This window comes from Parasteatoda tepidariorum, chromosome 1 (genome assembly GCF_043381705.1).
Source record: "Parasteatoda tepidariorum isolate YZ-2023 chromosome 1, CAS_Ptep_4.0, whole genome shotgun sequence".
NCBI classification, from domain to species: Eukaryota; Metazoa; Arthropoda; class Arachnida; order Araneae; family Theridiidae; genus Parasteatoda; species Parasteatoda tepidariorum.
This window is the reverse complement of record NC_092204.1, coordinates 75,405,744-75,419,442: the sequence shown is the minus strand read 5'-3', so window position 1 is coordinate 75,419,442 and position 13,699 is coordinate 75,405,744. Positions and strand designations below refer to the sequence as shown.

The window sequence follows — 13,699 nt, the reverse complement described above, 5'->3', positions numbered from 1 at the left end:
TCTAATACCAAAAAAATTACTTGCGTAGCGTGAAAATATCTTTTGTGATGTAACTCTTTCAAAAGTACCTAGAAATGGTTGCCAGCAGGGGTGTACATGTAGATTTATTAAATACACCTTGTGCGCCACCTAAGAACCAAATCTAAAACCCGACACTCGAAATTTTTGCTCTGTTACAATCGTACCCTGTTACAATTGACCCCACTCTCCCCTACTTATCACAAATAAAATAAAATTTAAATATAATTATTATTACTCAAGTAAGTTAAATTAAGAAAATGTGAGAATTAATTGTTTTTAACAAAAATTGCTAATTAAATAAATTACTCATAAATGATTTGTTGTTATCGAGCATTTTATGGAAAACATACGGATGAAGTATATTTATTTATTTCAAGTTGAAAGTTTATTATTAAAGCGAAAATACAGTCTTTTCTGTCATTCGTAAAAAATTGTCCTAAAAGTTTTCCAAAAGATTTCAGATTTTTAGTCCTAAGGAAAAAAAAAAGAAATTGATTAACTTTTAGCATTTATTAGTTCTTATTTTTTATTTATTTTTTTTTTCAATGACTAAAAATGTAATTTTTTAAAATTTTCTAATTGTTAATCAGATTTTCTAATTATAAGTTAGACTTAATTTTTCTTTCGGTTTTTTTTAAAGAATTTAAACATTTACATAAATTTTTTAAAATTTTTGTTTTAGGACATTCCAGCTGGATTTTCAATAAGATTTGAACCGGGAGAAACAAAAACTGTCACTTTAGTGGAAATAGGAGGAGCTAAGTATAGCTCTCTTTTTTGAATTAATAACTAAGTTTTTTTTAATATTTTGAAATTATGGAACTAATTTTTAACACGTTTTATTTTCATAGAATCATTACTGGAGGCAATAGTCTTTGCAATGGTCCCATGAAGGAATGCGCTTTGCCTAATATTATGCAGCATGTTATAAGTCGTGGTTTTGGACACAAAGTTCAAGTAAATAGTGATTATCATATTCATATTTTATTGGAAATTATACAAATCAAACAGATAAATTGTTTTCTGTTGTTAATCATATTTACCGATAATGTTGGGTATCATATATATTGCTATAGGCAAACTCTAAAAAAATCTCAATATAATAAAATTTTATTTAAAATTATATATTATTGCTATACATATTACTAATACCTGAATATATCTTACTGATATCTATATTTTTAGGACATTATTTTACCTGTGGAACCTTGTCAAATTACAAGATATTCTTATTTAAGTAATTATGGTCCGACGACCGGAGATAAGGTAAGTTTTAAGGTTTTAAGTTGAAATAGTTTGTATCAATTAAATTAATTTCAATGATTTTTATTTTGCAGAAATTTTTTTTTGTGTAATGTATTGAATTGAAGATTGACTATAGCGAAAACTTTTGAAAGTCATTCTCATTCGAATTAAGTGAGAAATCGTGAAAATGCATCAAAAGTAGAAGTTTGTAAATATATTTAAGTCAATGAAGCATTTTCTTCTGCTGCCATCTAGTAAACCATGTTTGAACTAAAAATATATTCCCTTTTAATCAAACATGCATAAAAATATGTGTACAATTTATAAAGATCAGCAACGTTTATATAAATGTACTATATAAATGTAAATGTATATTCATTCATATAATAAGGTATTCTTTCAATAGGTTAATCTTTAATGAATAAATAAATAAGAAATAAAATTTTTTCAGAAAATAATGCTATATTCTTATCATAGATGGCAGCATTAAAGCACGGAAAACTCAAAAAAAAATTCTTCTTATTTTTTTTAAAAAAATTGTATGTATGATGAAATACATTTGAAATTTTAAAAAATAAAATATTTTGAAATTTTTATGTAAAATCTAAATTTAAAAAAGAGTTGCATTTGATTTATTAATTCTTTAATAAGTTTTGAGAGATCCGATCATCACGTAACCAATTTGAGGAAAGTACGCTACTCTTACTTACCTTTCAATCCTTTCGCTTTTGTCGTTAATCATTACAAACATGTAATCGTCAAATTTTTTTAGTAAAATCATTAACATCTACAATCAACGTATTACGTTTAGGTTTTGTCAGGTTACTTCCCAAAGATCGTTTTTAATAAATGTATTAGTTTTTATTATCGCAAAAAGTCAATTGGTTAAAATTTGATTTCATTCTTTTAATAGGTTCGATTAGGAGACATGAGTCTTATTATAAAGATTGAAAAAGATTTCACCGTTTATGGAGATGAGTGTAAATTTGGTGGAGGAAAGGTAACCGTATTGCTTTCAGAAAAAAAGAAAAGAAAGAAAAAAAAAACTGCATGTGCAATAATTTCACGTAAAAAAAGTGAAACTTTTTCTTTTTTTCTACATTTCCTTTTATCACCTGAGTAGACATTTTCCTTGACAATGTTAAAATAAATTAAGTTGTGTTTGTGATATTGACTTAAAATGGCGAGCATACAGCAATTTATAATAAAATTGTTGTTTAGCAATACACAGCCTAGTAAATTGTGTTAAGTGAATGAGTTTGGAAAATGAATTTCCCTCTTAAAGAGTTGAATTTAACTTATAATAATAACAATAATAATAATAATAATAATGATAATAATTATAACAAAACAGAATTTAAGGATATACTACTTCAAAACAAAGGCCTTTCTACTGTTTTTCTGTGGGCTGTGCTCTGTCCATCCTAGGATTTTCCAACCTGAAGGTGAGGTAGAGGGTCATAACAATAGATATGATCCATCAATGTGTCAAAGGGGAAAATGTATTGTTATGAATAGATCTTGGAAGTGGGGACTCTTGAATTTTAACAAATGTCCATCGCCAAACATTTGGCGAATGAAACATTTCTTTAGCAACCATTAAAGATTACACCACCACGTGTTGTCACTATAGTATTTTTAGCAATCAAGATGGAGATATTTTTTCATTATTCAAAATTTGGAGAAAAAAATCCTGAAACATGAAAAGTACCTCTATTATTTTTATGAGGAATTGAAGAACAAGACAGCTTGGTCTTGTATCAGAATAGAAAACGGGTGTAGAGCATAAAACAGCAATTTTTTGTTAATTACTGGATGGTTCATTACACTATCACTTCGTTTAACAACTCCTATGCATCTATCTGAATCATTTTAGTTTTGTTTCCTCCTAAAAATCGATTAAAAAAAAGATTTTGTTTTTAAAATTCTCGTTACTCTTTTCGGCACATTTTGTTAAGATTTAATTTCATTTGTGAAAAATTTATAAATTAAACTTTCTATCAAAAAACTATTAAAATTACTAAATGTTTAAATTTCTTTTGAACCGTTTATATTTTTAAACGGTTTCGATACAAATATTAACTTTTAACAGCATCAAATCAGTGTTCTATTAAAATGTTTCAGTTTTTGTACCTTTTGACATGAAATCAAGTGTTAGTACTCGCGTCCAAAATGAAAATTTCGAGAAAAAGAAGAAAAAAAAAGCATGGATATAATTTTAAATTAAATAAAAATAAAATTTAGCCTTCGGAGGCTTTAGAAGCCTATAATAAGTAATGAAAAATAACAAGTTTTTTAACACCCTATGCCAGATGCCAGAAAATCAAGCAATAAGCTTGGAACTTGTACCAATTACTTAAATTGTTGTTTTTAGTAACTGCATAACATTTCGTAAACCTAGCATAAATATTACTGGAAATATGATGGGTTTTTTTATTAAAAAAAAGCTAATTATTTGTTTTATGGTTTTTTGCTATAACTTTAAAAATATTCAATGGAATTAAACAAACTTTTTGTTGCAATTTAAAATTAATTACAAATGTATTGATTTAAAATTTTAAAAAAATTGCAAAAACTGCGCAAGATATGAGTATTTCAAGTAGTTCTTTTAGGCTGCGCATGCGCTAAAAACGAATTTAAAAAAACCTGATCTGATTTTATAAATTCAAAAAGTTTCAAGCAATTCAGGCCTCGTAGTCCATCAAAGAAAAAAAGATCGTGTCTTTTTTTTTGGAAACAGTATACATACACCATACTATTTTTAAAATTAATTAAGATAAAACATAGTTAATAAGATTAATATTTAAAAAATATAAGTTCAATCAAATTTTTGGGAACAATAATTTAGTAGACTTTTAATATTACTTCATTTTTTAAACTACTCAATTTTATACAATATGACTGTTTAAATTTGACAGTAAAATATTGTGTTTTAAAAACATTATCAGTGTACAGAATTACATAAAAAAAAATATATAATTGTAATTAATTAGTATGCATGATTGTTGTAGAATATTTCATTTTGAAACAATATTGATGTAATTTTAATTTTCAGGAAAGATAAATTACCACAGTAAAAAAGAGAGACTGTTTACTTTTTATATTAAGAATACATTTGAACAAGATTAATAATCAGTGGCGTGCAAACTTTTTTATGACTAGGGGGGGGGGATGCCAAGTCCCGATTGTCCTATTTAATATTTTCAAATTAGTTGTATATATTGTTATTATTAAATATATCTGTTTCAAATAATTAATGTTTATAAATTTTTTATGTGCGTAACATCAATTTTCTCGTGAACAATTTTATAATAATTGAGTGTGCACAAGTAGTTACAGAGTTATACTTAAAGGCTAATAAAGTGTACAAATAATCTTAGGAGAATCCAAAATGTGTCATTTTTCAAACCATGAAACTATTATTTGAAGTGGAAAAAAATCGTTCAAGATTTATATAAGCTAATTTCCAAGCCCAAGTAAAAATATTTTTTGCCCCTCATTCACTTAAAATTAATAAATAAAAACTAGAGAATAAACTAATTTAAGTTTTTAGTTTAATAACATATCTATAATAAACAATTTTGTAGGCGTTACTTCCTGTGAATTAAAGCTCTAAACCTAGATTATATATTACTTTTCGTATAAATGCTATTTTTGTAAAATGAAAGCAAAGCGAAACACCCTACACAACTTTGATTTTAGTAATTGGAATTTCATTACGTTTCAATTTTAATGGTTTGAAAGTAATATGTTGACTGTTGTTAATACGTTGAAAAAAATTGTACACACAGTTATAAGACTGGTTTATACAAAGAAAATTTAATCGAAAATATAACTTTGTAAGAAAAAATATAATTACTAAATTTTAATTAATAATAGTCACAAATGTATAGAAGAGTAAAATATGCAAGCATTCATCTTATTTTAAACTATATTATTAAATGAAAAAAAAAAAATTGCGAAAATCGGCAAAATAGTTTGGGAATATTTCCAAAGCCCGATATTCTGAAAATCCCGATATGAATTTTCTGTCCTCAGTAACAGTTCAGACGCTTTTGTTCAAATTTTGTTACCTGAAATTACATCATTTAAAATGACATGAAATTTTTTATGCTCAGCAGTACAAAACTTTTCCCAGCATAAATTAAATAATAAATAATAATGACTTATCTATAATAGTATGTTTCGCATGAAATTTTTGGAGAAAGAGTTTTACAATTAGTGGAATTTTTTATCCGCCCTGAACAGTTCCAGATACACCGAAAAATGAAAAAAAAAAAGAGAAAAGAAAAATAAAAGGACTGGAACTTTGACTAAACAATTGGAACAATGTTTTTGACATGGCGATCACTTCAACATTATGATAGTAGTACATTGTGATATTTTAAGGATTAAAAATCCAAATTGGTTAACACTAAAAATGTTTATTCAGAGGAAGTATATTTTTATGCTTGAGGTCTTTCTTAATTTAATATAATAAAATTTCTGATTTAAAATATCGCCTGTTCTTCTTTGCCCAGGGACTTCTATTTTCTCTTTCAGTCATAATCTTAAAAGAAAATATAATTTTTTGTGTATACTTTTATGATTAATATAATTTTTGCATATTTTTAGCTTTCAGAAATTATTCTTAAGAAATAACTTGTTTTTCGTACATACATTTTAAAATTCTAACAATTTTACTTAAATATATTTTTGATTGACTAAATAATTTAGTTTTATCATTTTACTTAAACTAAACAAAAACAAATTAATTATAGAACTTTTAAAATTGGATATGATGAATTTGAAAATTGATGATAAAACATCATTCCTCATTCGTTATTTAAGTTAATTAATGATAAAAACAACAATCTTAATGCCAAAAGAGTTCTATTGATATTGTCTATCAAAGAAAAAAAATTAAAAGAAGCTATTAAGAATATAGGTCATCAAATAAAACCAAAATATTTTGATTCAGATTATTATTATTATTATCCGGTATATAGAACGACAGGTATGATGGAATTAAGTGAGACACTGAAAATTGTATTTCGTAGGTTTTATAACATCAAAAAATGGATTTAATATAAAATTAAGACTTTGATGAAAATATTGCTCTGTCTATATATAATTTGGTTACCATATGACATATGATGTAAAATGATATATCAAAATTAAAAGGAAGTAATAACATTTGGAGCTGATTCAATTCATAAAGTTTTTAATTATTACTATTATTTTTTAACTTAATTTTTCAGACAATTTTGGTAAATATCTGTATTGTTAAATTGTTTTAAAAATTTATAATACAGGCACATACTCGTATATCACTTGTGTGCAATGGAAGCATCTAACTTAAAATTGAATAAATAAAGTAATCATAAAAAGTATAAAGTAGTAATAAAACAAGTCATGAAGTGTCAATTTTATAAAACTTCTTGAATCTGGTTAATATATTGTTATAAAAAATGAAATCACTTATTGGTTTCAAATCGAAAGTTTTCAACACGTGGTATAGAAATTGGATGACATTTTAGGCCTTTATGCATCAAATGTGCGCGCCTTTTAAAAAAGTCATTATTAAAAAAAAATTTCACAGTTATATCTTTAACGTCGAGGTAAAAATAAAGTTGCATTACTCTAGTGTGTGCAGGGTCCTTAAATATGACAATATTTTAAAAAAGATTCAATTCGGAAAATTTTGCCTATTGAAACTTCTGATCAGAATGACATGTAAATATATGTATTCACAACTTCATGCAGTTATATATGACTAAACAATCATGACACAAGATTTTTTTTTCTTTGAAATTCCCAAGCAAATATCATATCTAGGAAAAAAGCATACAATTTTTTACTAAATAAAAGCTCTTTTTAATGTCTTGTCTTGACAATAAATTTTATTTTCTTGACGCTAAATTTTATTTGCTTCGAATTTTTAAAGTGAAAAATAAAATAGTGAAAAATAAAGTGAAAAATGGGAAAAAATAAATAAAATTTAAGCAGCTTTATGTATAGTATTTTTCTCATCCTGTTGCAGTTTAATTTATCTAGATTTATATCGAAATTGTCATTTTTAAAACGGAAAATAAAAATATTCTATTGATAAAGAGAAATATTCACATTTTTAAGAAATGATAAATTACAATAGTTTTGATCGGATTAATTTTTTATCCTATATCGGATTAATTTTTTACAGCATTTATAACTTCAACATTAAAATTTTCAAAAATTAATTCTTTAAATTCAGAAAAATTATTTATGAAAACTTTCACGAAGCTAATTAGCAGAATTCGACCATCCTATAAAATTAATAATTAATCATATTAGAAATGTATGAAGAAAATTTTTAATTGTCAAAATAATTTTTACATTGCAGCTCTGAATTTTAAAAAAACACACACACATTAAGAAATATTTTTTATGTACAGATATTTTGACTGGTACTTGGCATCGCCATTCGGCATCGCCATTTTTTTCGCATGTTCTTAGCTGCAACATTTTTGTAATTACAAATCATTGAAGACGACTATTTTACAAGTCATTCATAAGAAGGCGGCCATCAGTTTCATCCATCCAGATTTGGCTTTATTTCGCTTTTCTGGCGCACACGCTTAAAATTTTTATGCGCCGTCGATTTGAACTGGTAGGCAGGTCATTAATCGAAGGCAGGTGGTGTGAGATAATTATGGGGTTAAACCCAGGTAGGAACTTCCGAGGATGGATAGAGCTGTACCCTTTTCTGTATTTCAACTTTGCAAACTAGAAATCTTAATTTGTAATGGTTGAAAGGTAATAAAATAAAGAATCCCATAATAAGAATAAAGAAGAAATTTTTTTCCGTGCAAATCTGTAAAAAAAGAAAGAAAGAAAGAATTAATGTTTGTCCAATTGTCTAGGACAATTTTTGCTTCACTTTTTATCGTTACTAGGCTCTAGTCAAGAAAGAATAAGTAACAAATAAAGCACAAGAAGCAGTGCTCTTATGCGTATAACGCATTAAAAAGCAAAACTGATAAATATGTCACCGCCTTCATTTTCAAATACTTAAAACTCTATAAGTAGCACTAAAAACTATGTAAAAAATTTCTCCAAAATTCAATTTCTTAATAACTTGTCATGAAACATTATCTTAAAGCATTAGGAGATTTCATGTAATGTTTTATATGGGTAAGAATTATCATTTTAAATTTCCTTTTTATTGAATGTTCACTATGTTTGACTTCTTTTTAGGTACTTCGAGAAGGAATGGGCCAAGCATCATTGAGAAGTAGTCATGAAGTGTTAGACACTGTCATAACAAATTGCATAATTATTGATGCTATCCAAGGGATTGTCAAAGCGGATGTTGGAATTAAGGTACTTTAAGGTTGCTTCTTGTATCTTGGCAATCAATGGCTAATTTTGAGTTAAACTATTACATGGTTCATATGCACCTGGAAAAAATTAAAAAGTGGTAGTAATATTAATATAAATGTTTTATTTTATTTTGTTATTTGTAGCAAACCTGAATATTTTATTTTCTCTAAGTAAATATATCTAGATCTGAAGGTAGCAGATATGAATTTTTATTTTGATAGTGAAAGTTAACATTAGGAAATTTTTAGCTTTTTTATAACAAAATTGATGCCAATTATTAATTCTTTCCAGCTGTGTACGAAACCTATGTTATCAACATTGTTGAATGTTTCAAGCCTATGTGTTCGGAACGTTTGTGTCAATTTCTTGTTTTGCAAACATCGTGATATTGATGCATAAAAATTAATCTAGCAACTAAACAACCGATCAGAATTAGGTTAAACTGGCCTTAAAATGATCGCAAAAATGTATTTAATAGAAAAAACAAGCAAACTGATATTTGATAATTTTGAGCGAAACAAAACAAACAGTTAATTCTGATTGCGTTGCTTAAAATAATGCGTTGCTTATAATAATACAATTAACGCGTTGCTTAAAATAATGTGAATAATGCGTTGCTTAAAATAATACGATTAACACGTAGCTTAAAATAATGTGAGTAATGCGCTGCTTAAAATAATGCGATTAATGCGTTGCTTAAAATAACAATTATTTTTTGTTGGCGTATATAAAATTTGTTAAAAAAAGAGTCGACTGAATTGATATAAAGGCACTTTCTCTTTTGATGTTAATTTACTTAAAATTTGGAATATAATTTCAAGAACATTTGCGTCAATGATTTGAAAAAACTAAGAGCACTCCTTCCAAGGAGCTCCTTTCTCGCGCTATATATACAGGATGTTCTGTAAGAACCAACCTTAATATGTATTTTCATAATCCTTTTCAAAAAACAAAAACGTATACACATGTTAAGGGGTCACAAATTAATATTTAATCTAAAATAAAAATAAAAATTCTATCAAAATTCAATATGAGTTCAATAAACATCAAAACAGATTTATTGATACAGATTGCCTTTCAATATTACGATTTCTCAGATTTCGATGGTGCTTTTTGTTTATTCCTCTTTTAAATATTATTTCGAATTCCTTTCAATGTGCATGGGGATTTGTATTTGTTTAAGATTCTGTAAATAAATATTAAAGGTGGTCTTTAGGGAACACCAAGTAATTAGAATTTATCTCCACGAATAAATAGTCCTCTATAGTTTAGTTTTTCATTTTTTGATAAGCATTAAAATTATTTCTCCATTAATTTTCTATTAATGCTATCGCATCTGCATGAGAAAAATTGGAAGCAGCAAGACAAGCTTTGTTGAAAATTGTAAATAATGCACGAATTGTTGAAGTTGGGTATAATAATAACGAAAACATCGTTAAGCAAGCATCGTAGAAAACTGTTACCATACGAGTATTGGTGAAATAAAAATTTTAAAAATTTAAGTTTGTATGCGTGTAATAAAGCAAATATTGATGAAAATTGCTGTTACATCCTTCTAAGTATGTAGGATGCGTTTGAATAATAAATGATAAATGACTTTAATTGTTGTTAGGATTGTAACCTTGTTATTTCTTAATTAAAGAACATGATAAAAGTATTATATATTCGTAATATACATCACAAAAAGCCTTAATATACAAACATAAAATAAATCCGAAGAATTGTTAATTCGATTCACATTGTAACATTGCAAAATTTTTTCAATTCAAATAGTAACATTAAAAATTGCAATTAACAGTTTAAGTATTGCGAAAAATTTTCGTTAATATTTCAAGACTTGCTGAAAATCGTAATTTTGAGTGCAAGTATTGTTGAAAACTGTAAGTAATAATGCAAGTATTGTTAAAAATTATAAGAAATAATGTATATACAGAGAAATTGGAAGGAACAAGACAAGCATTGTGGAAAATTGTAAATAATAATGCAAAGATCACTAAAATTCCAAATAACAATGAGAGCATCGTATAAAAATTTTGTAATACAAGTATTGTTGAAATTAAAATTTCAATAATGCATGTATGTATAGTAAAAAATTGAAAGTATAAGTGCAAGTATTATTGAAATATGCATGTAATAATGCAAGTAATGTTGAAAATTGTGGTCCTTCTATGTGTGTGGGACGCTTAAAAATAATAAATGATAAATGCCTTTTATTGTTGCCAGGATTATAACCTTGCATTTTTTCAATTCATAAACATAATTAAAGCATTATATATGCGTAATATACGTCATAAAAAGGTTTTTTAATAACATAAAATAAATCCGCAGAATTGTTAACATGCTTCAAATAGTAACAGTGCAAAATGTTTCAAGTTTTCAATAATTTCTTTTTTGAAGTAAGTTTCTGACTGTATTCTTAAGAAACTACTAGAACTCTTCTCTAATTTTAATACCGTGACTCATTTCTCAATTTTTGAATAAAACTTGTATTTTATTTATTGATCTGAAATGAATCCATTTCAGGATGGCTTGATTAGAGGCATTGGAAAAGCAGGAAACCCCGATGTCATGGATGGAGTTCATGCAAACATGGTGGTAGGGGTATCAACGGAGGTCATTGCTGGTGAAGGTTCAATCCTGACTGCTGGAGCAATTGACTCTCATGTTCATTTCATCTGTCCTCAACTTGTTGAACATGCTATCGCATCTGGTATTACTACGTTAGTTGGAGGTGGAACAGGACCAGCTACTGGGACTCGTGCTACAACATGTAGTCCCGGGCCATATCACATAAGGTATACAAGCTTTTTCGACCAATGATTTAAATAATTACTAACTTTTCAAAGCTTTTATATTTCATAATTTAAAAGAGTTATGCAACAGTAAACCAGGAGTAGTCTCCTATCTGCTCCTACCGGCCTGTGTACGGGCTGGGAACTGGCCTTACATCAGAAAGGTTCTAGGTTCGAATCCCGGGCAGGGCATGGATGTTCTTTCATTCCCTGTACAATCTGTTCTTACTGGGGGAGCAACGTTGGCCCACCTATTATGGTGCCCCTGAAAGTGTGGCCTACAAATCTGCCCTTCAGATGCCTGCATGACGAAAAAGTCTTTCTCCAGGTGGGCATTGGAAAAAAAGTATTTTATCTGTTTTCAAAGTTATTTAGTACTCGATCTGCCATGAAAACTGACGAATCATTGTTCAGTCACCTATCTTTAATTGTCCTTGAAAACTTATTGTTGACAGTTTAGACTCCAATTAAACCTTAAAATTAGGGAATGCTAATCTAATTCATTATTCAATATGTCCCAAAGGTTGGCAGTTTAACTGTTCAATCCTATCTAACACACCCCACAAACTTTTGGAAATATTGATCACTGATATAGACAAGACAACAACAACAATCCTCGATCTATGGTAACTTATTGCTCAATCCCCGATCTTCTCTAAATACTAACAAGAACTTGTTATTCAGCCTTTATCTGTTCTAGGAAGAGACGGGTAACTAACTGTTTAATCCTCGATCTGTTCTAAATATTGACAGGTTCCAAAATTGTTCCATGCTCATTCATTCTTGATGTTGTTGTAGTTTATTTACGTCGCACTAGAGCTGCGCAATGGGCTATTGGCGACGGTCTGGGAAACATCCCCGAGGATGATCCGAAGACATACCATCACAATTTTGATCCTCTGCAGAGGGGATTTCTCCCCTGCTTTGGTAGCCCGACGACTTGCATGCGAAGTCGAGCACTTTACCATTCATTCTTGAAATTGACAGCAAATTGAATTAACCATTGAAATTGAATTGACTAACTGTTATGTTCAGACCTGCACTAAGGATATAAGGCCAGTATTCAGAGAAACAGTCTTATATTCAGGACTATGATTCAGACATATGATTTAGGGCTAGGATTCAGAGAGGCAATCAAGTATTCGGGATTTTATGCAATCCATATTCTTTTTTTGGTAGTTAGCTGATAGCCTATCTTTGTTGTACACTATCTCAGTAACTTATATTGGCTCACAGGTCAGCGAAACAAAACACCACACAAATGTAATCAATGCTTAGCTTATCATAGGGCTATTTCTTCAGAACAATTATTACTTTAATTTATTTATTCAAAGGCAGATAAATTTATATACATGATAGATTTCGAATTACAATGAAATTCTACCATTAAATCTTTGGAATGAATACAATTTATTTAAAAAGAATTGGGAATATATAATTGGAAGAATAAAATTATTAAATTTTCTCACTTCTTAATATGATATCGATGCTTTTTGAAAAAGTGGGTAGAAAATTTCAAGCTGTTTAGAAAGAGAAATTTTATAAATTTTTGAAACTGAAAAATTTTGAGAAACCTAACTTATCTACAGCTTCATTCACTGTAAAAATATTACTATTGCGCGAGAAAAACTATTGCTTATTATTTAAGTTCAAATAATTCTGCTTTATATTCCAAACTATTGCTTTATATATAGATGACTTTTGTCAAACTTCTTTTGTTGGGTCGGGATAGCCTGGTCGGTAGGGCGCTGGGCTCACATCCAAGAGGTCGTGGGTTCGATCCTCACCGGTCGAAGACTCCCCGTGTAGTAAATGGTGACTGATGCACGTTAAATCTGTCGAGTCTCAAAGTCCTCCATGTTCCCACAACAAATCAATACCTCTGGGGGTACTGTTCCAGGAGTTTCCTTGTCTTCTGGATTGGTTCAAAATTACAAGGCTACGGAGTTGAACGTAAGTAGTCGTAAGCCCATGAAATTGGGTCGGCTGTTCAACGACGGTTATAAAATAAAATAAAAAAACTTCTTTTGTTAGTTTGGTAACTATAGGATGTTAGTTACATCTGTAGCTTATTTTTAATCTATGCAGGATTATTGGACAACCAAAAAGATCGCAGATACGAATGAAAAAATGATTTTCATTTCGATATGTGGAGTTATAAAATGAAAACCAATGTACAACTAATAAAAACGAGATTTAAAACTAATATTTTCAGATGGTAAGTAACAAATTACACAAAAATGATAAAATAAATATTTTTGTAACTTGTTTTATATGTTGCTAAGGCATACTTCACTTAC

The 13,699-nt window shown here is 28.2% G+C and overlaps 2 protein-coding genes across 4 annotated transcripts in view; one reads left to right on the top strand and one right to left on the bottom strand.

Moving 5' to 3' along the window:
* LOC107441062 (uncharacterized) overlaps window positions 1–11,427 on the top strand; it is a 15,159-nt gene extending 3,732 nt beyond the window's left edge. The window contains exons 3-8 of the mRNA XM_071185731.1: window positions 704–783; window positions 873–978; window positions 1,207–1,287; window positions 2,180–2,266; window positions 8,482–8,607; window positions 11,131–11,427. Of these exons, the coding sequence (XP_071041832.1) occupies window positions 704–783; window positions 873–978; window positions 1,207–1,287; window positions 2,180–2,266; window positions 8,482–8,607; window positions 11,131–11,427 (777 nt within the window). The remainder of the gene's footprint in view (window positions 1–703; window positions 784–872; window positions 979–1,206; window positions 1,288–2,179; window positions 2,267–8,481; window positions 8,608–11,130) is intronic.
* The window catches only part of LOC107444265 (noggin-2), a 38,384-nt gene that overhangs the window by 18,796 nt on the left and 5,889 nt on the right, over window positions 1–13,699 (bottom strand). The gene's annotated exons all lie outside the window — the stretch shown is intronic.